This window comes from Gopherus flavomarginatus, chromosome 15 (assembly GCF_025201925.1).
Source record: "Gopherus flavomarginatus isolate rGopFla2 chromosome 15, rGopFla2.mat.asm, whole genome shotgun sequence".
Lineage (NCBI taxonomy): Eukaryota > Metazoa > Chordata > Testudines > Testudinidae > Gopherus > Gopherus flavomarginatus.
In genome coordinates this window covers 12505509-12530931 of record NC_066631.1, presented here as the reverse complement: position 1 = coordinate 12530931, position 25423 = coordinate 12505509, and the positions used below count along the sequence as shown (strand labels likewise).

The 25423-nt window shown below is 41.3% G+C and overlaps 1 protein-coding gene across 5 annotated transcripts in view; it reads right to left on the bottom strand.

The window, feature by feature from the left end:
• Positions 1 to 1167: 1167 nt before the first annotated feature.
• The window catches only part of RAB36 (RAB36, member RAS oncogene family), a 30288-nt gene continuing 6032 nt past the window's right edge, over positions 1168 to 25423 (bottom strand). For 4 of the 5 annotated variants that reach the window (XM_050924520.1, XM_050924521.1, XM_050924522.1 and 1 more), the window contains 10 exons: positions 24652 to 24756; positions 22134 to 22225; positions 17531 to 17596; positions 15939 to 16040; positions 14301 to 14365; positions 14108 to 14159; positions 12966 to 13047; positions 10885 to 10975; positions 10253 to 10372; positions 1168 to 10006 (listed from right to left, as the gene is read on the bottom strand). In XM_050924520.1, coding sequence (XP_050780477.1) covers positions 9942 to 10006; positions 10253 to 10372; positions 10885 to 10975; positions 12966 to 13047; positions 14108 to 14159; positions 14301 to 14365; positions 15939 to 16040; positions 17531 to 17596; positions 22134 to 22225; positions 24652 to 24756 — 840 coding nt within the window. In that variant the 3' untranslated portion in view covers positions 1168 to 9941. The remainder of the gene's footprint in view (positions 10007 to 10252; positions 10373 to 10884; positions 10976 to 12965; positions 13048 to 14107; positions 14160 to 14300; positions 14366 to 15938; positions 16041 to 17530; positions 17597 to 22133; positions 22226 to 24651; positions 24757 to 25423) is intronic. The other variant, XM_050924524.1, reaches the window with a different exon arrangement.

Genomic DNA, 25423 nt, shown 5'->3' with positions numbered 1-25423 from the left:
TTCCAAGTTCAGTATTCCCAATATACAGAAAAGGGAAGGGAGGAGCCCTCTGGAACCAAATCTCACTTTCCCTTGTGGCCAAGGCACTGTGCGGTTTTAAAGGACCAGTACTCTTCATAGACATAAAGTAGGAAAGCTGCCTCATTTGATTTTCAGAGTGATATCATAGCACTGCTGAAGAGACTGCATCCATGAGTTTTTGCACACAAGTCTAACAATAATAAAAGCAACACTTGCAGGACAATTTAAAAAATATTCTTCTTCCCAGCTTTGTCACTGACTCACTAAGTGACCTGCCGACACAGTCACACAAGACCTGATTTTAGAACCATTTTTAGAGGCGCAGTTTTCTGTCTGTAACAAGTTATGCCCATACCTCAGCACCAACAGTGAATTGCCAGGAAAAAGCATGAATGAACCTGGGGATATAAAATTTAGGGCTCAAATTATTTCAGGCACCATGCCCACAAAAATAGGGGCCTAATTTGAAAATCAGGCCTGTTATCATTGTGAACATCAGTTTACACCTCTGTAAAATGAGGATAACACTACTCACCTACAGTACAGTACCTCAAAAGGGGGCTTATGTGACAATTAGTTTATGCTTGCAAAGCATGTTGGTTGCTTCTGCTGAAAGACATCATATTTTATATACATATATTATATCCTCCAGTATAGTGAGCCACCCCTTCTACTCAGCCATCCAGTAGTGATTCAAGCCCAGTAATCACAAAGAAGTTAGATGTGCTGTCCACTGAATGGAATAAGCATGGTTTAAGGGAGCATCTATTAGTCGTCATCATGAAACAGTTTTGAGAGAGAAACAACTACACAGAATATAAGGTGTGACAAAGTTCCTCCTCTACCTTGGTGGGTCCTGCACTTATCTGGCAGATTTGTTCACCTGAGTGATCTTCCCCACAGTCTGGGTCAGCTTCTCCTGTGTCTGATCAGGACTTGGAAGGTTTGGCGGGAACCCAGTCCCGCCCTCTACTCCGGGTTCCAGCCCAGGACCCTGTGGATTGCAGCTGTCTATAGTGCCTCCTATAACAACTGCATGACAGCTACAACTCCCTAGGCTACTTCCCCATGGCCTCCTCCAAACACCTTCTTTATCCTCACCACAGGACCTTCCTCCTGGTGTCTGATAACGCTTGTACTCTTAGTCCTCCAGCAGCACACCCTCTCACTCTCAGCTCCTTGCGCCTCTTGCTCCCAGCTCCTCACACACACTTCCTCTCCTCTGGCTCCCCCCTCCCTGACTGGAGTGAGCTCCTTTTTTAAACCTAGGTGCCCTGATTAGCCTGCCTTGATTGGCTGAAGGTGTTCTAATCAGTCTGTCTGCCTCTGGTGACTCAGGGAACAGAAAACTACTCAGCCAGTGACCAGTATATTTGCCCACTACCAGACTCCTGTACCCCACTGACCTGGGTCTGTCACATTAGATAAAAAAAAAAACATTACATATTTGGATCAATAACTCTACACAGGCACAAATTCACCTCCTCCAACAAATGGTACACTCATTTTCTGTGCCAACAGGACTGGCATGGTTGCCAACAACAACCTTGTCTGAAGATGAAAGGAAGACATACAATTCCTAAGAGAAGTTGCATACATACAATTCCAAGAGACTGTTCTAATTTACGTTGTGAGCAAACCCGTATACGGGAAATACAAAGGAAGTTTTAAGCCACATTTCTCCTCACTTTCCCTCCAATCCCTATCTAAATGCAGGAATGGAATAACTGAGAATCAGGCCCATTTTGTCTGGTTATTTTTTATATTACCAAAGATCTTTCTGTTATTTTCCTTGATATGTTTTGAGGTGTTCGGCTCCATTTAGATTGTTACATTCAGCACCCTGTTTACTGATGCATGTGTAGTGACTACATGACGGGGTTAATAATTAATATGTGTCCTAAGGTCTTCTGTTTTCTTTCCCTCCAAAACATTGTACTAGGAGTATACTGGACCTTATGGAAACATTCTGCTCTCACTTATGCTGGTGTAAATTCAGAGTGATTCCATTGGCCCCAGGGCTTTGCGGACATCAAATTATTGGTGAACAAGCTTTCTGGAATGGTGATCTGATGCCTTGGTTTGATTCTTGAGGGTGATTCGTTAATTGACTCAATGTTTATAGTAGTTTTTTATGGCTGAGTTTTCCTGATTTCGTGTAGGTGAAAGATTTACAATACCTCTTTTATTTTTGGAGGAATACTGTCTATTAGGTACATGAGGCTGAATGTTACAAATCAGTGAGAGATTGCCTTGTTTAAATTCCTTCTTCCTGTCTAAAATTTGTTCCAGTAAAGAAGAGTGTAAGAATAAGGTAGTGTGTTCGATATGAAATCTAAGTCCATTTCTTTATGTTGACGTATGACCATAGATATCAACTAGTTTCTTCGAACATACCCTTGGGTATTATTTCTTGAAATTTGTCTTGTACTTTTGCACTATACGCTGAAGTGCAATAAGCAAAACCAATCTGATCAGAGATTTATAAACAATAACCACGCATAGTAAAAGCAGTCACACAAATACTGATCTAGCAGGTATGTATTACAGTTATTTCTGAAAATACCGTGCCATTAAAACAGCAGGGACAACTTACAAGGTTTAAACAGGAGTCCCTATGACACCAAGTCAGGTCTGCCCACACAGCAGAAGACTGTTCAACACAGAGTTGCTTCACTCTATTTTCCAATGCCTCTTAATTTCATACAATCTATTCCATGTTACATGGGCCTTGTTTTAACACATGATCATCCTAGCTCCTAAAGAATCAAAAACTTATAGGGGTAGGGCAGAATAATAGGGATATAATAGAGGAAACCAGGGAAGGTGCATGACCTGACAAGCTAACCAGGCTGCAGCAATCACGTAGAGAGTGCTTGTTCTGCAACAGCCATTCAATTAAGAGACCTGCACACAGCAAGCATGTTGGGGTTTCTGTACTGGAAAACTCTCACTCTCTTTCTATGTAGAAAGCATGCAAGTACACAAACACACACAATTTTGGTAAAAGTAATATGAAAATAAGGAAAAAATGCTTCTCTACCACTAGCGTCAAGGGACTGGAACACTTTCTCCAGCGAGGGCAGTCAAACCAATTATACGCCCAGCCACACTGTAGCATCTAACCTTACCAGCTCACAGTTATCTAGCATGGAGAGGGGTGACCAAGTTCATTACTTCAGCTGTAACATGCTTCAAAAAACCATGTCCATCTATATTATTAACAAAAAAAGACATTAGAACATGTCACTTATACTAGCTGTGACTGGTTAGACTTGTAGCGTAGATGGAATCTATGAAAAAGAAGTGGAGGGGAAAGTGTAAACCCACTTCCTCTGGAATTACAGAATACATGGAATCTGATTCTCCTGTGCCTTGCACTTTCTGTTGCCATTCACACATGCACAAAGTGTGAAAAATTATAGTATTCTGGTTATATATAAAAGAGCTGGTACTATTTTACACAGATACACATGACTACATAAAGCACAAGGTTGAGAACAATCAAGCCTTTGAAATGTTAAACAGAGATGGAATTAAACTGGAAACTTCACATCTGGACTTCCACAAAGTTTCGGAATATTTGGATCCTAGGTTCTGGTTCTGCCCACCTTAAATGTCAAAGGCAGAAACACAGTGACACTAGATCAATAAAAAATCATTATCAGAATATTGCTATAACCTCAAATTTCCTTTCCTATCAGTGTGTATGTGTTCTCCTTTACTGTACCTATTACATAATTTCACAGCTTCCTCCATTCAGTGGATTCTCCCTTTTTGATTTTTACCCTGAAGTTGTATCCATAGGACCAGATTCTGATGGCACAAGGAAAGATCTGCCACCCAAATAAGTAAAGGAAGTAGAGGGGAGCAGGATTAAGGCCTTTTTTTCAGCAGACATGAAATGCTTCTAAAAAAATTATAAAGGCAAAATGTAAAAATTGTCTCAGACCCTAACTCATTACACAGGAAAAGAACCATTACTTACTTGTAACTGTTGTTCTTAGAGATGTGGATGCAGAAATGTAGTCAATTCAGATGTTTGTGCGCGCGCACTCAACATGTCGGAGCCAGAAATGTTTTCCACAGCAATACCTGTTGAGGTGATGCACATGCCCTGAACCTCCTTACGACCCCTCCTGCGGCTACATAAGGATGATGCTGCCCTCATCTACCTCAGCTCCTTTGCACCAGCCAGTGGCCTAAAACCCTGATGCAGAGGGGATGACAGGTTGGTTATGGAATACACATCTTCACCTACATCTCAAAAGGACAAACAGTTACAATACAGGTATGTAAGTGTTCTCTTTTATTCAAGTGGATGCAGATGTGTATTCCCTTCAGGTGACTCACAAGCAGTATCGTAGATGGCAAGGCTTGGACTCTATTTGAACAGTGACCTTGCCAAAAGTTCGCATCTTCCCTTGAAGCTGTTGCAATCGCATAGTGACAAGTGAATATATGTATGTACGTATGTACATATATATGTAGGACCAGGCAGCAGCCTCCCAAGTGTCCAGAAAAGGTACATCATTGAGAGAATCTACCCATCTACAGACTGTCTTGAGTCAAGACCACTTGGCCCTTCATCCTATCCTCATAAGAAACAAAAAGTCAAGGAGAATCTAAACAATTACCTCTGTCTATGAAAAAAGGCCAATGCCCATCTTCCATCCAAGGTATGTAAAACACTCTTTTTCCCAACTGGCATGCAGGTTCGGAAAGAACACAGGACCCAGGTATAGCATCTTATTAAGGTGGAAGGTTGACACTACTTTAGTTAAAAACTTTGGGTGAGCCATCTTGTCCTTAAAAACTGATCTACCACTAATGCTCTCAGCTTGCCAACTCTCCTCACAGATGTGATGGCGATAAGGAAGGTCATCTTCCAGGACAAATGTGCCCAGGAGCAAATAGCCAAAAAGGTTCAAATGGAGATTTCCATGAGAGTGACTAACATTGTGTTAAGGTGAACTGATGCTTTTACAGGTGGAAACAGACATGTAAATTACTTGAGAAATTTTGTAGCCGTAGGACTGGAAAACACTGTTCTTCCTTGAGTGGCAGAAATGGCTGCCAGGTGAAGCTTCACTGAAGTTAAGAAAGGGCCAGAAAATTTGTCCTGGACATTCACCCTTATTGACTGAATCCCTTGAGCAGAATTCAAAAGTGAAGAACACTTCCACTTAGGTGGATCTAGTTGATTGTTCCCTTCTGTTATGTAAAACCTCTTGGAACGTTATGAAGCCTCTCTTCCTGGTATGTCCATACCCCTTGGGCCCCCATGAACCACCCAGGTGAGCATCTCAGCCTAATGTAGAAATGTCAGTTATAACTGTCCTAGTTGGAAGGGAACAAGAAAAGGGATTCCCCGCACATACGATGTCCTAGTCCATTCACTACTCCACAGAGTGTAAGACTACAGGAGGAACTTGGACTAACTTGTCCAGATGTCTGCTTGGTTGGTAAACCAATTTTAGCCATGTTTGTATGTAGAGGATGAATATGCAGTCTGGAATGCATGGTCACATACATACATGGAGCCATGTGATGTCACAATGTAAGACATGCTCTGGCCATAGTGGACAGGTGACACCTGAGGGACACACAAAAACTGTAAATAGTCAAAACCTCTCAAGAGAGAAAGGCCCTCACTACCATAGAGTCAAGCAAAGACCCAATGAATTTCAGCCTCTTCACAGGCACTAATGTGGACTTCTTTTTGTCCAGCATGAGCCCTAGCCAGTCAGAGATGGAGAATGAATTGGAGCTGATTGAGGACCTCAGAGAGTGATGTGCCCTGGATGAGCCAATCATCTAGTAAGGGAAGATATGCATCTTAATCCTTCTCAAGAATGCTGACACCTCTGCTATGCATTTCATAAACACATGAGGAGCAGACAATAGGCCAAAGGGAAGAACGGTGTATTGATAGTGTCTCCTCACTACCATAAATCTGAGAAACTTCCTATGACTTGGTATCACTGTGATGTGGAAGCAAGCGTTGCGAAGATTGAGAACAGCAAACAAATTGTTCCAATCCTGAGGTGGGAGGATAGATGTCAGGGAAACCATGCAGAATCTCACTTATTTAGTCAACTTGTTGAGACTGTAAAGGTTCAAAATGGGCCTCAGACAACACTTGGACTTGGGAATTAGAAAATGTCCAAATAAAACCCCTTTCCTTGAAACTGTATGGGAATTTCTTCAACAGCCCTTACAGCAAGCAGCATCTGGACCTTTTGAAGGAGCAGAGGCTTGTGAGTTGGGTCCCTGAAAAAGGACGGGGAAGGAGGAATGGAAAGGAATTGGATTGACTATCCCAGTTTCAAGGTACTTAGGACCCACTTGTCTGTCATTATCCAGAAAGCGAGATAGTTTGCTCCCAAATGGAGAGACAATATTGTGTGGGTTGTGAATGACTAGGTTGCTGTCCTCACTGGAAAAGTCAAATGGCAGATTTTCCTCGCAGATGTCTGAGAATGGGCCTGCTGGTTGGAGTCTGAGCTAGTAGACCTTCTTCTCTTGAGGTCTATGCGTACTTTTCAGCATGTCAACTTGCCTGGGTGTGTAGAAAGGATTTTACAGTACTACTAGGAGTACTGGATATGCAGGGAGTTATGTGTCTTTTCTTGGACACTGAGACAAACACTTTAAGAAGCAGAGGGTTGCTTGGAAGTCTTTTAAATGAGTGCAATATTTCATCAATTTTATCTGAAAATAGGAAATGCCCAAAGGGAAGGTCTTTTATACTGTTGTATGTGGTGGGCTATCCCACAGTTCTATAGTCATGAAACTCTTCTCATTATCATTGCAGAGGCCATAGTCCTAGAGGAACCAGCTGCAACATCCAAGGTAGATTGAAGAGATGTCTTTGTGACCAGATGGCCCTCTGCCAAAAAGGCTTTGAACTCTTCCCCGGAGTCCTCAGGGAGTTTATTTGTAAATTTTGACAAGCGTCCCAGGTATGAAAAATCATACTTAGCTAACATCACCTGTTGATTAGCCATTTGCATTTGGAGAAATGACTTAGAATAAATCTTTCTGCCCAAGGCACTCATTCTTTTCAGTTCTCTTTCTTTGAGTGCTGACTTGAACCTTTCTTGCCTTGACTTCTCAATAGCAGTCAAGATTACCAGGGAATTTGGAGACAGATGAGAGTAAAAGACACTTGAATCCCTAGGCAAGCACACCATCATAGAATCATAGAATATCAGGGTTGGAAGGGACCTCAGTAGGTCATCAACCCTCTGCTCAAAGCAGGACCAATCGTCAACTAAATCATCCCAGCCAGGGCTTTGTCAAGCCTGACCTTAAAAACCTTTAAGAAAGGAGATTCCACCATCCCCCTAGGTAACCCATTCCCCTACTGCAACTTGAGACCATTATTCCTTGTTCTGTCATCTGGTACCATGGAGAACAGTCTAGATCCATCCTCTTTGGAACCCCCTTTCAGGTAGTTGAAAGCAGCTATCAAATCCCCCCCTTATTCTTCTCTTCTGCAGACTAAACAACCCCAGTTCCCTCAGCCTCTCCTCGTAAGTCATGTGCTCCAGCCCCCTAATCATTTTTGTTGCCCTCTGCTGGACTCTTTCCAATTTTTCCATATCCTTCTTGTAGTGTGAGGCCCCAAACTGGACACACTACTTCAGATGAGGCCTCACCAATGCCGAATAGAGGGGAATGATCACGTCCCTCGATCTGCTGGCAATGCCCCTACTTATACAGACCCAAATGCCGTCAACCTTCTTGGCAACAGGGCACACTGCTGACTCATATCCAGCTTCTCATCCACTATAACCCCTATGTCCTTTTCTGCAGAACTTGTGCCTAGCCACTCAGTCTTAGTCTGTAGCAGTACAAGGGATTCTTTCATCCTAAGTGCAAAACTCTGCATTTGTCCTTGTTAAACCTTATCAGATTTCTTTTGGCCCAATCCTCTAATTTGTCTAGGTCCCTCTGTATCCTATTCCTACCCTCCAAACAATCTACCACTCCTCCCAGTTTAGTGTCATCTGAAAACTTGCTGAGGGTGCAATCCACACCATCCTCCAGATCATTAATGAAGATATTGAACAAAACCAGCCCCAGGACTGAACCCTGGGGCACTCCGCTTGATAATGGCTGCCAACTAGACATGGAGCCATTGATCACTACCAGTTGAGCCCGATGATCTAGCCAGCTTTCTATCCACCTTATAGTCCATTCATCCAGCCCATGCTTCTTTAACTTGCTGGCAAGAATACTGTGGGAGACTGTATCAAAAGCTTTGCTAAAGTCAAGGAATAACACGTCCACTGCTTTCCCCTCATCCACAGAGCCAGTTATCTCAACATAGAAGGCAGTTACGTTAGTCAGGCATGACTTGCCCTTGGTGAATCCATGCTGACTGTTCCTCATCACTTTCCTCTCCTCTAAGTGCATCAGAATTGATTCCGTGAGGACCTGCCCCATGATTTTTCCAGGGACTGAGGTAAGGCTGACTGGCCTGTAGCTCCCCAGATCCTCCTCCTTCCCTTTTTTAAAGGATACTACATTAGCCTTTTTCCAGTTATCTGAGACCTCCTCCGATTGCCAAGAGTTTTCAAAGATAAGGGCCAATGGTTCTGCAATCACATCCGCTAACTCTTTTAGCCCCTTGGATGCAGCGCATCCAGCCCCATGGACTTGTGCTCGTCCAGCTTTTCTAAATAGTCCTGAACCACTTCTTTCTCCACAAAGGGCTGGTCACCTCCTCCACATGCTGTGCTGCCCAATGCAGTAGTCTGGGAGCTGATCTTGTTCGTGAAGACAGAAGCAAAAAAGCATTTAGTACATTAGCTTTTTCCATATCTTCTATCACTAGGTTTCCTCTCTCAATCAGTAAGACTTTCTTCTTGTTGCTAACATACCTGAAGAAACCCTTCTTGTTACTCTTAACATCTCTTACTAGCTGCAACTCCAAGTGTGATTTGGCCTTCCTGATTTCACTCCTGCATGCCTGAGCAATATTTTTATACTGATATTTACAGATGTAATGAAGTTAAGAGCTAACTATGTAGCAGAAAAAAACCATGAGGAGAACCACATGGGAAGTTGCGACTCATGCCATGAGTGATAAGAAGGGACTGAGGGGGATCAAGGTGGCATCAGCCTTATACAGCCTTAGGAGGAGCCATGAGGAGGCTCAAGGCATGTGTGTCACTCTGATGAGTACTACTCCAGCACACTGGTCACACACACACACACTTGAGTGGGATTCTGGTCTGCATCCACTGGAAGAAGAATATGTATAGAGTTAAAAATTACAAAGCATTGACAGATATCCTGAAAGCAGATATCCTGATCCCAGAAACAAGAGGAATATTTCTCTCAGCTCTATCATGGTAAACTGGGTGTGCTTGCGTGCAAGTCAGCATAATTTTGTACAAGCATTTTGTGTTTAAAAGACAAAACACCACAATAATCAGCACTGCCATGTGTTTTCTGTTCCCACAAGAACAGGGCCTGGACTTCACTGTCCAAGATTAAAGAGTTCTGATGGCTACTAAGAACATAATACAAGTACAGAACTTTTTTTTTTTTCCCCTCCTGGTAGCAGGTGGAAAAGTTCGGTTGATTCCATCCCCTTGAGTAAAGACAGCCTGCCATCCCTCAGGGCATCACACAAGCAATCTCCCCATTGCACAGGGAAGATTTATGTACCATCGTACCATTGTGCCACCTGCACAAGGAGAGCACAAAGCAAGGGGTGGGAGAGAGATCTTCTGTCTGAAGGGAAGTTGCTTGAATCATTTTCAGCTCCTCCATTCTCTTCTGAGATAAACTGACTTTCCATCTCTCAACTGGAAGCCGCTTAAGAGCTTTCCCCGCTGCAGGTGCACCATGCAGATGTACGCACATGCATATGGAAGTATGATGCTTGCAGAAATGAATGGCAGCTAGCAGCAGTTCAGGCTGGCTTGGCTGTTGCTTTCTGGAGTCTCTGGGGAATTTCCTTCTATTTCTGTAAATGAGGAAACCAAAGGGTTACATAATTAATCCATGTAGGATCAACTTCCTGTAATAAAGGGACAGATTCAGCCTTCAGTAACACTTGTGCAACTACACATAAGAACCAAGACAGACAGACAATGAGGTCAGAGAGGTTCCGCTGGTATGAATGAGGCAGAATTTGGCCATCAAGAAACATCCACATTCCCCCAAACTTTTAAGTGATTGAAGTGGACAGAGAGAGTGAAGCTGAACATACTGATGAGGTTTCCTGCTCCGATCTGGGCCATGCGACCATTGCTCTTCTCCAGCTCCTTCAGCATAGACTGTTCAAAGGCCAAGGCAGCAACTCGAGAAAAAAACTCCTTTACATTTTCCCCTGGGAAACAGGAGAGAAACACCATGTTTTACAAACCCATATCTATGCATGATCAAATATACAAACATAACACAAAACACTGGTCAAACTGGAGAGTGAAGTGATAGTGTGCCACCCTAAAAGTGCTCCCCACAAAGTGACAGTATACCCTGGAGACCCACCACCCCATGGTGATGTTTTCTCATTTCCCTCCTTCAACCACACATACAAATATATTTTTGATGAGCACCAGCAAAGGAAAGTTGTGGTGCAATGTAGCTTCTTATGGCCCCAGTTTGAGCATTGATACACACACACACTCAAGCACTTGTGCACCATCGTCTATGAATAAATCTAGACACATACATACAGCCATGTAGAACCATTTAGAACCATCCATCCTCAAACATATATATAGCCTAGTGTGCACAGGACCAACTGGTGTGCACACAATCAGGGAAAGTAACTTGATACTCTCTTTCCCAGCAAGTGGAACTGGCCACAGTGAACCAGTCTCCAGTGTAGTGACTAACCTGTTTTTGCTGAGACAGACCAGTATTCAGCCTGCATCTCATTGGCAAAGCGAATGGCATCCAGTTCGGTCCGCTCACATGCGGCACCTGACTGAATAAAACATCAGGGAATCACTTTGTCTGTAGCATACAGCGGGCACAATACTCCCAGAGTATATCTGGGGTAACAGTAATGCAAAGATGCTACCAGTCCCTACATTGTGAGACTTCCAGCTTTCACAGTGGCCAGTCCTTCCTTTTCCTGGCCTTGCCTTAGAGCTTGTACACCAGGATGTCCCATATATCAAGGCAGAACTAGTGAAAGAAAACAGCTAGATAGATATTTAACAGGGGAAATCGCATAGGACTTATTTTTAAATAGAATTCTCTCTCTGTATTCCACAGCAGTGAAGCATCAGACAGCAAAAGTGAACACATTAACAATAGGGTAGTCGAGAGAGCTATCAAATGCTGCCTTCAGGTGGTTATTATTATTATTTGTATTACCATAGCGGTGAGGAGCCCCACTAATGGACCAGGACCCCACTGTGTTAGATGCTGTACAAACATAGAACAAAAGAGATGGTCTCTGAATAATTATAAGCAGAAAATTACAGGAGCAACAACAATAGGGCATTAGTAATTGTGATGGTCCTTTCTCCTTGCTCTTCCTCCATCTGTCTCATGTCGCTCTCCTGATTTCAGTCCTCTTTCTAACCCTTTTGTTTTTGCTGTTTTCTCCTCCCCACACTTTTTTTCTCTCTTGCTAGTCTTTTTTCCCTCTTAATCTGCTTTGCTGTTATTGCCTTTTTCTTTCCCTTCTATTTTTATTTTATTTATTTTTAATTTCTTGTATCTTTATTTTAATTTTAAAAGACTTTTTCTCTCTTAATTTGCTCTCTGTGGTCAACGGGCTATAGATAGAAATTGACTAGTATTGTGTAATCCTAAAGCCCCATCCTGCAAAGTGCTTAATTTAAACATGTGAGTAATCCCAATAAAGTCAATGGAACTACTCAAATGTTTAAAGTTAAGTATCTGCATAAGCAGCACCAGGATCAGGACCCAAAGTCAGTTTTCAATTGCCACTGGCTCCATGTATTAAGAGCTTCTCACTGCTTCAGCCACTGTTCACTGGCTTACAATGACCCAAAGTGCATCTGGGAGAGTGATAGATGATTAGCAAGCACCTCAAGAGTATTTATAGGTGGAGAATTTAATAATCAGCCTATTGTACCTGCTGATATCTTTCCAGTTTTAATCCAATATTCTCCCACAACACAGGACAAAGTCCCACATTCCTCCAAACAGAATTCCTTCTTATTTCCAGTTCCACCTAAGCCCAGCTCTCGAGTCCCCTGACCTCTCAAACCTGTTTAACTTTTTCTGCTTCCTACACTATCTGCTGCCCTGATACACGCCAGAAGATTTTAAGAGCTTCACATGTTGTAACTGATAGGAATAAAGCCTTCTGGGATGAATTAGCACTCCTTCAGACAGCCAAGGAACTGATGTAAAATAAGTGGGCTACGGAGCTTTAGGGATATGAGTAGCATTGCAGGCAGCAACTGAAAGAAAATATAGCTAAATAGCAGGAAAGGGTGTTTACTTTTGAATCTTTAAATTTTGACAGGGTGGTGGCTAATGAAGGAGATAAACTCAAGTCTAAATAGGCCAACTGCTGCCTCTTCCTTTTGCAAATGACCCCCTCAAAGAAGCAGGGGGTAGAGACATGACTGAGCTTTTAAATCCGTTGTCTACATAGCAGTCTTTAGCGGTGTTACCATGGCACTGAATCTTCTCAGGTCTTAAACTTTGCTGTGTGTGATTTCAGGTGTGTTTGGTAAAGCTGTGCCTCCAACAGAGCAGGGAGTGATTTGGTGACCTCCAGCACTCTAGAAAATGGTCACTCTGCTCCATTCTGTGAAGCTTACTGCTCCACATCTACATGCCTTCTCTTTGCTTTGGTAATTATACAGTTTGTTTCTCAAGATCTTTGCAGCAGCTGACACGTTTTGGGGACTCAATAGCTGGACTTAACTTCAAATGGAAATTCGCTAAAATGGGAGACACATTTTATGAACCGCCTCTGTCTTACTTACCACTAAATCTTTCTTTGTTCCAACCAGAAAGATGAAGCTGGACCCTGGCTCATTCTCCCTCAATGCATCCTCTAGCCACTGCCTGAAAAACAGAACAGGAGGAGTAAGATGTAATTAGAGAGGAAGAAAGAAGGCAAAGAGGAGCAAAAAAAATTGAGGTTTATGGGGGAAAAGGGAAAGAGACAAAGAAACCAACAACAAAGAGAATGAGAGAAGAGGAAGATGCTGTCATGTGCCTTTCCCACTAGAGAATAAATGGCTTGGAAGCTATTCTAGCTCCTTTGGATACACACTTACCATCCTACGAAAGTAGTTCTTGTTTCAGACAACCTTGCCCACTTTAGAATGTAAGTCCAACAATGATCAGAGCCCCTACAGAAGGAATGCAAAAGTGCCACCCTGTCCACCCACAGCAAGGGATGTGGCCAAAGTAATGGTGACACAGCTCAGAGATAAGGAATAAGATGCAAGAACAGGAAGAGAGAGTGAGAAGCAGAGGGAGAATGAAAAAGATGAATGTTGACACAGAGAAGAAGAAAGAGAGTGAAGGAAAGTGAGAGAAACTCCCACTGGGGAGAGAATCTACTCAGGCACATAACGGAAAAGATCACTATGAAGCTGTGCCTGATTCTTATTTCACACCAGTTTTACACCTGTGAAACGCCATTGATTCAGGTGGAGTTATCTTTGAGTTACCAATGTAAGTGAAAGAAAAATTAGGCCCCCAGACTTCAACCTTCTACTGAGCAGAGACACTAATTAATAAAAAGATATTTGTACATGCTGCAGACACTGCAGTACTTATGACTGATCTGTGCAAGGTAGTCTCTCCAGTATCCCATTCCCTCCCCTTTACAGACCGCATTCTGCTTTAAATCTAAGTACCAGAATCTTTTCTATCAGAATCATCACTACAGACAGTACTGAAGTAAGAAAATCCTATTTGGTAAGTAGAAAGCCTAGGAAATGAGTAACTTTTGAGACACTACATTATTCAGACACATTGGCTAAATCCATCCTTCATTTTTCTGTCTTAGTAAGATACCTACATATAAAATCGGGCCCAGTGAATTTTAATTCCCAGTTCAGTTTTATGGTAGAGACCTTTTCCAATAATCTCAAAGACTTGGCCAGGAACTTACTTCGTGTGTTCCAAAGTCTGGATATCAGCCAGATCAAACACTGTTATAATAACTGCAATAAAAACAGCACAGAAAAAACAATTAAATGAGACAGTGAATTAGAAATCTTACGGGTTCAACTCAGTTCCTGAAGCGTACAGTGAGAGCACAATTAATTGGATCCTGACTGTGAAGTGCTTTCTGACTTACTCACCCTCTGCTCCTCTGTAGTAAGCAGATGCAATGCACTTGAACTTTTCCTGACCTGCTGTGTCCCATCTGTGCAGAAAGAAAAGAGAAATTTCAGGTCAGTCAAACTCAGTGCAACCTGAGTAAACACACTAATGAAGCAACAGACTGGTACAAGTTGGAGAAGAATGTGATACCAGAGAAGTGTTACCATCTGGAATATGTTACCCATTAAGCACTGTTAGACATCCTGTAAATGTAAAGCACCATTATTTTAATGAAGGCATTTTAACCCTGTATTTGCTATTCTCAGAACAGACATGATTTAGCCTTGGGGAAGTCATTTAGGCCCAGATCCACAAAGGGTCTTAGGTGTTGCAATGCTGAGCATCGCAGCACCTAACTTTTAGGTGTGCAGAAAATCACAGTATCACCATTATGAGCCACAAAACTTGAGTTAGGTGCCTAGGCTCCCTGTACTATCTCTGACTCAGTGACTACTTAAGTATCTATCCACAGTGAAAAAGTCACTGGGGGAAGAGACAGAGAGATTGGTTCTGTAGCCCAGTGGTTAAAGCAACCACTGAAGGAGGTGGGACGCCCAGGCTCCAGTCCCCCTGCTCCAATCACACTTTAATTATTTATCCAAGCTAGAATAGCTTCAGCAGGAGAGATTCAAGGAGCTCCAAAGCTCAGTGGATAGAGCACTCTCCTGAGAGGTGGGAGACCCCCTGTTCAAATGCTCTCTCTCACTCCAGCACAGTCCCAGGCACGTGTACTAACCATTAGGCTAACAGTTATAAGTGGAAAGCACTGCTTCCTCCTCCAGCAAAATTTTGAATGGGACCTGATACAGTAGGTGGTCTCTCACCAAGCTTAGTGGATTGGGCCCTGCACATGATTTAGGCAGACAAACACCTATCTTCCCTTGGTTTATAGATTAGTCTGAGGTATAGGCAGGACATAGGCATCCAGACACTTAGAATGAGGTAGAAGTGTGCATGCCCAGAGGCAGAAACTTAAGTTCTGAGGGAGCTTTCACCCAGAAAACTGTAGAGCCAAGTGAGTTTAGGCATCTACAGGATTTGGCAAGAGTTCTGTGGATCACAGTGGAGACAAAACTAGCATCTGAAGATGAAATTTAAGCGCCTAAGTCTGCGGTTTGTGGATCTGGGCCTTAGTGCTTGATCCTATGCCACTGAGAGCTTTGCCACTGACTTCAGTGGGTGCAGGAGCAAAGCCCAAATCTCATAAAACCAAATTGTGTGCTCATTTACATCCATGTACTCCCACTGAAGGCAACAAAGTGGGACAGATGTAGCCCAGGATATAATTTGCTGCTCAGGGCTTCATTCAATCTTACAGGAAAACTGAGTAAAAAGAAAGAACCCAACTAAAAAAATCAGACATGGTATCTAAGGCGAGTGTGGGTGGTACAATTATAAAGCTTTCAAAGACAAGGAACCCAACAGATTGAGGTTTATACTAAAATTCTGAAATTCTTCGGTGTCCAAGGACAGCAGGTGTTTCTCACACAGCACTATGTTGTGTGGAATATAAACCAGAGGTTTTGATACCACTAAAGCCTGTAGCAATTCAAGTTCTGTTCAAACTGTAGGCACACAAGAAAGAAAACAGCTGGTATTATAATGTTCCAACTTACATCTGGAGATTATATGGCACTCCAGCTATTTCAAACCGTTCAATTTCAAAATCCACTCCAATGGTTGCTTTGTAGTCTCGGTCAAAAATATCTTTACAAAACCTGCAATGAAAAAAAGTATTAGGAGAAAGCTAATAGCATCGTGTTTTTTAAATTTCATATCATGCCTCAGTATTGTGCAAGGTGTGTTATACAGGGAGGAGGTAATTAACTGGATCAGAAGATTTGTATTCAGTCACATTGTATTTCAGAAATATTTACCAAATCAATGAGAAACAAATTGATAATGAAGAGGGTAGTTATTCTGAGTAAGGATCAAGTACATGAAACATAAAGGGAAAACTATAGTGGGCTTTATTTATTTTGCAGCTGAGAATGAGCCTCCTAGCCCAGATAGACAGACTTGTGCTAGCAGGGCTTGAGCTAGCATCCTAAGAATAGCAGTGTGGATGTTGTGGCCCCAGCAGAGACTTGGGCTAGCTACCCAAGCTCAGATCCAGAGGGTTTGGTGGACTTTAGAACCTGTGTTGCCTCCCAACCTGCAACGTCCAGATTGCTATTTTTACCACTCACAGTGAGTCTGTCTACCTGCCCTGGGATGCGTGTTCCCAGTTGTAATGTAGACATACTCTAACAGACCCCAGGACTGGAGAAAATCAGAATAAACTACTTTTTGACGATCAAAGAAATTAAAACCATGGAATACTTTATTTATAAAGGGATATCTGCTAGGCGGCAAATATAGATGAATATGGATCACGTTAAGTAGAGAAAAAAATTAATTATCCAAAAGTATGAGAAGCCATCCAGAATCTACTTCTTACCAATACTGAGGAACTGACTGATATTGTGAGGCTAGTAAGGAAGCTATAGTGATAACAAGCTACTTAGATTCCATATCCTGATACTGTCATCACATCATAAAGTATAGAACTGGCCTTAGTATTCTGGGAAGAAGCAATGAAATTAATGCTTTGGTTAGTCCACATGCCTGGGACTCTGCTGGAGTAAGAGAAAGGATTTGAATGGGGGGTCTCCCACCTCTCAGGAGAGTGCTCTAGCCTGAGCTCCTTTTACTGGGGTCAGTGAATAGGCAAGATCTTTCAAAAACATTTTAAGGAACAATTCTCCAAATAAGACTGAGAATCTCAGGGCCACTCCAGCCCTCCAAAGGAAATGTTGAAAGCCCCATATCTTGGATCATTTAAAATGAGACTGGCCAAAATATTTGAGAATATACCATAGAGGGAATAATCTTACACTGCCAAAAAGGATTGATCAAGATGCTAACAGGGATTTTCTATGATGCTGTAGTGAATTTTAGTGCTTATCACTGTAGGTTTTCTGGTTTTCCTTCAATTTAATGCCCCAAAACCACCTTGAGACAGGCAATGTGGGGCACTGTGATCAGCAGAGGGGTGAATAAAAATACTTAATATTTTTATTATTGATTTAATAGAAAACTGAAAAGTCCTTACTACAATGAGGCGATTATTCTGAAAACATAGATGGTAAAGGAACAGAGAGTCCAGCATGCAGAGAAATTGCTACACAGTTAAACAGCAAACCCAATCGGCTGAGATATACCGTACCTGTTGATGAGGCTGGTTTTCCCAACATAGAGGTCTCCTACCACAACCACTTTGGATATTTTCAGCCTGTAACAAATATTTTGTTATTGTTCAATACTGTTAATACTAGGGCAGGTCTACACGATAGCCTAAGTCAATATAACTTATGTTGCTCAGGGGTGTGAAAAAGTACCCCTCCCCGAGCGACGCAAGTTTGGTGCTGTCCATACCGGTGCTATGTCAGTGGGAGATGCTCTCCTGCCACCATAGCTTCCTGCTTCTCAGCAAGGTGGAGTAATTGTGCCGACAGGAAAGCACTCCCTCATCTGCATAGCACATCTTCACCAGACACGCTGCAGTTGTGCTGATGTAGCTCTGTAGTGTAGATTTGCCCTTAGTTTCAATATTCTTACTATATAATGGTGCTTTAGGCTCCTATCCAGTAAGCTGTAATGCACAGGCACAGTGGTATGCTTTCGCAGAATGTGTGAAGCTGCAAGAGTCTGCCCTAGCTTAATCAACTGCAGTATCAGAGCCTGAATTTGCAATTACTAAAGGAGGAGAAGGGAGGACCCTGAATTTGTAATTGCAAAAAGAACTGAATACTGTGAACAGAGATAAATAGTGTGCTTCTTACTTTGTACAGTTTTTCTTAGATTGTAAATCCTTCGGGGCAGAGACTCTCTCCTACAAAGAATGCTTGTACTGTGTATGTTTGTGTGTGTGTGCAGGTGTGAGCATTTGCACATAACAGCATAGAAGAATCTGTGTATTTGTGTGCATGTGGAAATGTAAGGCCTCAATCCTGCTGCCACTAAAATCAATAGCAAGACTCATTAACTTGAATGGCACAGCATCGGGTCCTATGGACCTAAACAAGAAAATATCTGATAATGACTAATCTACTGTGAGATTTATCTCTGGAGAAAACACAGAGTTTAGTGCCAAAAGATTTCCTGACTATTTGGAATAGTATTAATCTGAGGCTGGCTTCAAATAATCCTCTTTGCTCTGGATCTTCCCACAGGAAGCAGCAGAAGGGCTTTAAGTGACTGAAGTTGTACCCTTAAAATTGTAATTTAGTATGTCTTTAAGGAGCTGCCTGTGGGTGGGTAACTGTGACTGTATTCGATGAACCAACCTCTGAATGATAATTTAGTGGCTCCTGTGTGTATGCTACAGTAATACCTTAGTAGATTTAATAGTTCTATATTGACTTTTTAAAAGAGAAACAAATCTTTTATTTAACAATATATCAGGTTATATCACGGCTCCATGAAATTCTGATCCCTGATTATTAACTGTTGATGATATGATAACTGATTAAATCAGCTATATTAAAGGCCAAAGGAATCAAAAGAAGAATATAACTGTTTGAGTATGTGACTGCCATTAACTCCTAGTAGAACAAAATACTCTGGGGCTCACACACTGATGGAACATGAACTGAGACCTAATATATGGTCCACCAGTCACTGAACTGCTCACACTATCTTGTTGCATCCAAAGAAAACTATTCCACATAACTAATAATAATAGGAAAGGAAAATAACAGCTGTTCATGACATATAGTGCTCTTGTTTTGCACATATTGGGTCAAACCATCAGCTGTCTACCAAGAAGCATCATAAGAATGGTCTGATCTAGCCACCATTGAAAAGAGGACTTTAATTTTATTAAGGAGCCAAAATAAAAATCCTTTTAGCCATTCACTGAGGCCAGATTAAATGAAAGGGGAGTTGCTATAATTCTTGTAAGAGCAATAATGTCTGGGTTACAGATGAGAAGAATATTTCTGTTTAGTAAATAATATTTTGCCAGCATGCTGAAGATTCAGAAACTGACCCTGCTACCTGCAACAGATGTACAGCAAAGAAAAACTAGCAATACAGGCCATAGTATGCCCTTATATCCTCAGTTTTTAAGCAAGACTCCCCAATAAGATGAATGAGGAGTTCTGCTTAAAGATGGATATAGCTCAATAAAATTAACTAGTTTTGTCTTTAAGAGTAGTAAACTACATTTTGCGTACTCAAAATACAGTTAGCTTCCCTTAGAGATTTTCACACTGGAGCAACCCCCTCCAAAAAAGAGAATATTTATATCATTGACATACTTTGACCATAACTTTCTCAATTTTATTTTGAAACTAATTATTATAGTTGAATAGGGATGATCTCTCTCACAGCTCAACTCTCTGTATTGACTCAGCAATGAAATCATAAGGCTGAGTTTGTGAAATTTAACATAATAATTTCACTGAAAGAACAAGTAAAAGGAAATGCTAGTCTGGGAGAGATGACATTTTAAAAAAACAATTCAAAAAGCATTATGAAAGGCACAAGAAGAAAATTGATTTGCATTTTGCAGCACAATCTATTATTCTTCTCCAGAATAATGCTCCAGCTTTAAGAAGAAGGTATAAAATCTCAGTTTTCCCGAAAGAAATAGTTTTGAAAGGTTACAGCCAGATTCCTAGGTAACTCCATTGACTGAAAATGGAGCCACTCCACATTTACACCAGTGTAAATGAAAACAGAATTTGGCCCAAAGATTTGTATTAATTACACTGGTCTACAATTTTTGAGAAGTTGTCTGCTTCAGAGATAAAATGTGATATTTATTATGTATTTTGATATGCTGAATTCAAATATGACAATTAAAACAACTGATTGGCTACTGTTTCTAAGATATTTAAGTTTTTACATTTTATGTCTATGTATATTGTGTAGATAGTAGAGTTTTAATCATAAATTGTAAACCTAGGTCTTTTCATGTGTTTATGGTTGCTTTACATGATAATATTTCACCTGTCCTGTTTATGTAACACTTTAAAAATCAGCAAAAGGGTTATTGAAATAAAATTTATTATGAAACAAAAGGCAAAAAACTATTATGTACATAGTTTAGTCCTATTCAGTGTCTACTCGGCGCTTCTTGGTTTGTCTCTTGTATTTATTAAATGGAGTATCTCTTGTCACTGTCCAGCAATAGTCTGCAAGCATTGATGGGCTCCATTTGCCCTGATAGCCTGCCAGGAGATTCCACTGCTGTAGTCTGGAGCCCAACAGCTCTGCCTTACTCTTGGGTAGTTCCAAATCCCTGACAAGGTCATTCAGTTCACCTTGTGTTATGAGGTGTGGTTCAGAGGAGGAGGATGGGAGAAAATGTGGGTCATGTGACATTGATGGTTCAGGACCAGAAGTTGCATCCTCTTCCTCTTCCTCGTCTGACTCAAGTGAGAATGATTCTGGTGCATCAGGAACCGGCAGTCCTTCTCCGTGGGGTACTGGGCGTATAGCTGATGGAATGTTTGGATAATGCACAGTCCACTTTTTCTTCTTTGACACACCTTTCCCAACTGGAGGCACCATGCAGAAGTAACAATTGCTGGTATGATCTGTTGGCTCTCTCCAAATCATTGACACTGCAAAAGGCATAGATTTCCTTTTCCTGTTCAACCACTGGCCAAGGTTTGTTGCACAAGTATTGCAGCATATGTGTGGGGCCCACCTCTTGTCCTGATCTCCAATTTTGCAGCCAAAATAAAAGTGATAGGCTTTCTTAACCATAGTGGTTATACTGCGCTTTTGTGATGCAAAAGTCACTTCACCACAAACATAGCAGAAGTTATCTGCACTGTTCACACAAGTATGAGACATCTCTGTTCACTTTGGCTAAACAGAAATGTGTACCTTTGCAAAATCAAACACTGACAAATAAGAGAGCACGACACTGTATGATTTCTAGAGCTGATATAGGGCAATTTGTTCAGCAGAGTGATGTAAGCTTCGTTATGATTGTATCATCCATGACTTCTAGGAATAACATGATGCAATTCATATCATGTATGACGCAATACCAGCTTCAGATTGCATCATTCCTTGTTTTGCCTAAAAAGCAAGTACTGTCCAAACCCAGTCATAGATTTATTCATAGATCCAGTCAAAGATGTATTTTAGTCATTTCTGGTTTAAATTGAGATCCCTTCCCTTTATAACTCACTTATCCTCCGCCATTCCCAAGTCAAGGGTCGTATATACTGACCCAACAGCATATCTTGAAAACTAGAGCCAATCAACAATTTTAAGCATCATTTTCGTTCTCAGTGACCCAGAATTAGTAAAGTTGGACTACATTTATTTCAGAAGCATTTTGGCTGTAGAGCAGTGTTATTGGTGTTCTATGCTCAATAAGTATTGGTATCAACTGAGATGAGGACAGCAAGGCTCCATCTACCCTATTCCCTACTGCTAATTTTGAACTTTGTTGTCCTGCTGGCGTGCACAGGATAAACAGACTTCCACACCCATTTAAAAATCATGGTTGACCCTTTGGACTTGGATGACCCTGACCATGGTTGACCCAAGTCATTGAACTTGGCTGACCCTGTCTACATCGGCAGGAAAAACAACTTCAACACCAGTTTGTGGGAAGCAGAGGGAACTGCACTGGACAACTATTGTCAAACATGGCTGAGAATTCCAGTACAGACACAGTTTAAGTGGCCTAAAATACATGGAGGCAGGGGCGAAGTGAGGCTAAGACACTAAGGAAAGTGGGTAAATACAAGAACTTGAAATAACTTTTAAAATGTAAAGGCCAGTTTATTACAGAGACTCACCCAACTGTCCCAGTGTTGCGTTGCTGACAGGCACTCCTGACCAGTGCATGGAAGTGGTCTTTGAACTGGAGACAGGCCTCTGGTGTGTACCACTGCAGATAATACAGAGCAATCACTTGGATGTATTGCGAGATGATGTCTAACATGTAAGGAGTCCAGCCAGCCAGGAACAAATTAACAAGGTGATGAATTTGAAGCCCTCATCAAGGACAGGCAGCGGAGAAAGATTCTCTGGATTAACAAGCAGTGAGGCTATACAGTATGGGGATTTGTCTACACATGAAAATTAATCTGGAATAAAACAGGGTGTGAATTTAAAGTGGATTAACTATTCCAGATTAAAAGCATCTACAAAGAGTTAATAAGGAATAACTTCCCAAGTAGACCACCAGCTTCCCCTTCAGACAACAAAAGTATCTTCTCCATCACTTATTTTATCACTTTTTTCAGTATAAGCCTCCTTTATCATGTAAATCCCTAGATAAACTCCACAGTACACAAGATATCTCTGTGTTTTTTGACTGGCGTTAAAGATTCAGGAACTTTAATTTCCCCTTTAAAATGAAAAAAAAATCACAGTTGTGGCTATGCTATCCATCAGGTCATTCTTACTACACCGTCTTTTATACCTCATCTTGTGCAGGGAGCTCTTTCTGTTATGACTGATTTCTAATAAAGCAGGCTTGATTTTCCTTCCCACTCCCACAACCCTCCCAATAAGTCCCTGCCATTTCTTAAATTCAGTCATAGTATCTCAAATTTAAGTGTCCCTAGCTTGTTTGCCAGAAGCTGGGAATGGGCGAGAGGGGATGGATCACTTGATTATTACCGGTTCTGTTCCTTCCCCCTGAAGCACCTGGCATTGGCCAGTGTCGGAACACAGGATACTGGGCTAGATGGACCACTGGTCTTACCCAGTATGGCTGGTCTTTTATTCTTATGGTTATTGTACACTGCTCTGACTGTTGCATGATTTAGGCAAAAAGAACATGAGTACTTGTGGCACCTTAGAGACTAGCAAATTTATTTGAGCATAAGCTTTCGTGGGCTACAGCCCACTTCATCCGATGAATAGAATGGAACATATAGCAAGAAATATATATACATACAGAGAACATGAAAAGGTGGAAGTAGCCATACCAACTGTAAGAGGCTAATTAATTAAGATGAGGTATTATCAGCAGGAGAAAAAAAATTGTAGTGATAATCAAGATGGCCTATTTTAGACTTGATCCTACCTCTCTGGTCACTCAGTAACAGACTTAAAGGTGGCAATTTTGCAACAGAAAAGCTTCAAAAACAGCCTCCAACGAGAAACTGCTGAGCTTGAATTAATATGCAAACTAGATATCATTAACCTGGGTTTGAATAGACACTGAGAGTGGCTGGATCATTACATATATTGAATCTATTTCCCCATGTTAAGTATCCTCACACATACTTGTCAACTGTCTAAAATGGACCATCTTGATTATCACTACAAAAGTTTTTTTCGCCTGCTGATAATACCTCATCTTAGTTAATTAGTCTCTTACAGTTGGTATGGCTACTTCCACCTTTTCATGTTCTCTGTGTGTGTGTGTATATATATATATATATATAAAATATATAAATATATTGTGTGTGTATAAATATATATATATATTTCTTACTATAGGTTCCATTCTATGCATCTGATGAAGTGGGCTGTAGCCCATGAAAGCTTATGCTCAAATAAATTTGTTAGTCTCTACGGTGCCACAAGTACTCCTGTTCTTTTTGCGGATACCGACTAACATGGCTGCTACTCTGAAACCCATGATTTAGGCAGTGGTTGTTACCTTTGTATCCTGTAAGATTTTACAGGTGTGCAGGGTGAGGCTAATAAAACCTCTTTCTCTATAGAGAATTATGCAAGTGCAAATATTTCAAACAGAATATTTTGAAAAAGTGTATTTCCCTCCATGCTTGTATAATTTACAAAACAACTGAGCTGACTCTGATCAAATTAAAAACAAAATCTTTGAGCTGAGATCAAGCATGAACTATTTCAGGCACAGGCCAAAAGGATTGTGTTTAAAGAACTTGTAAGCAACTGAAAAAAAGAACATCAGAAAGGAAACTCCATCAAATACTATAACTCCCCTTAATCTATTTTCCTTTTTTGCCTATTAAATATCAGCCACATTTTTCATCTTTCTCAAACTACTGTAACATCTCTCTAATTGTGGCAATTGCCTGTGACAGTTCAAAGAACAGGTGGGAATTACAGATGAGGCTTTTGTGTCAAGATGTTTGTCTGTTTTTGGTTGAAGGAAGGGATCAAGGCTGGTAATTGAGATACCAGCCTTGGAAGGGAAAGGGGAAATGATGTTGGTCCCTCTGAAATGCTGAGAAATTATTAAAATTTCTGCATTTTAAAAAAGCAAAAAATAATTGTACGTGGGTGGGAGGAAAAAACTCCTGGGTGGGTAGGGAAGGCACTATTTAGCCTGCCAGGTGCCAAGCTGTGTGGGCACAGGGAGGAGGAGCTGCTTACCTTGGGGAAGTGGGAGATTATTCTGTCCCTACTCACTGGAGGAATCAAATGCATTAGGCTGGACTTCATCCTCGAAATCCAGTCTGTCTCAGTTAGACATGAAACCTGTAAAGGAGACACACAAAGATCATGAATCATCTCAGCAGACCCCAAATATGAATGAAAAAAGGAAATGACCATTCTTTATGGATACTGCATCTTTGTTTTCCTGGTACAAAACCAGGCAGTTGACAGCCCACTGCTTGTAGATCTTTGATTTCACTTGGTAATAAATGCCTCACTTCTTAGCTAAAAGGAACTCTTTCATTATGTTGCTGTAACAGCAATGAGCGGCTTTCTGAGGTTACAATGCAGCCAAGTCTCATTGCAGTAAAATGGAAGAGACTCCTTCATGCAGGGATTAATTTTACAGACAAGTGTTTATAGTTTCTCCATCTGATAAATAATTTTATAACATGTCTCAACACAACATTTAAAAATCTTTCTCATCATTATTTGAAATTTCCCTCATGCCTTTTCCCAATGCATGTTGCATTATAAATCCTCCATGACATCTCATTTCATCCAATTGGTTGGAGGCAGAAGGATGATAAAAGTTGCCACTTTTCCTGATACTGAATAAAACTGTCTTACAAAAGTAACTCAGACAGAATTAAGTCAATACACAACGTGACTTGGAAGAAGGGTAATGGTCATATGAATCATGCATATATTAAGAAATCCCAGTCACCCCAGCTACCTACATAATGCAGCTTTGAGGGATGCAGGGAAA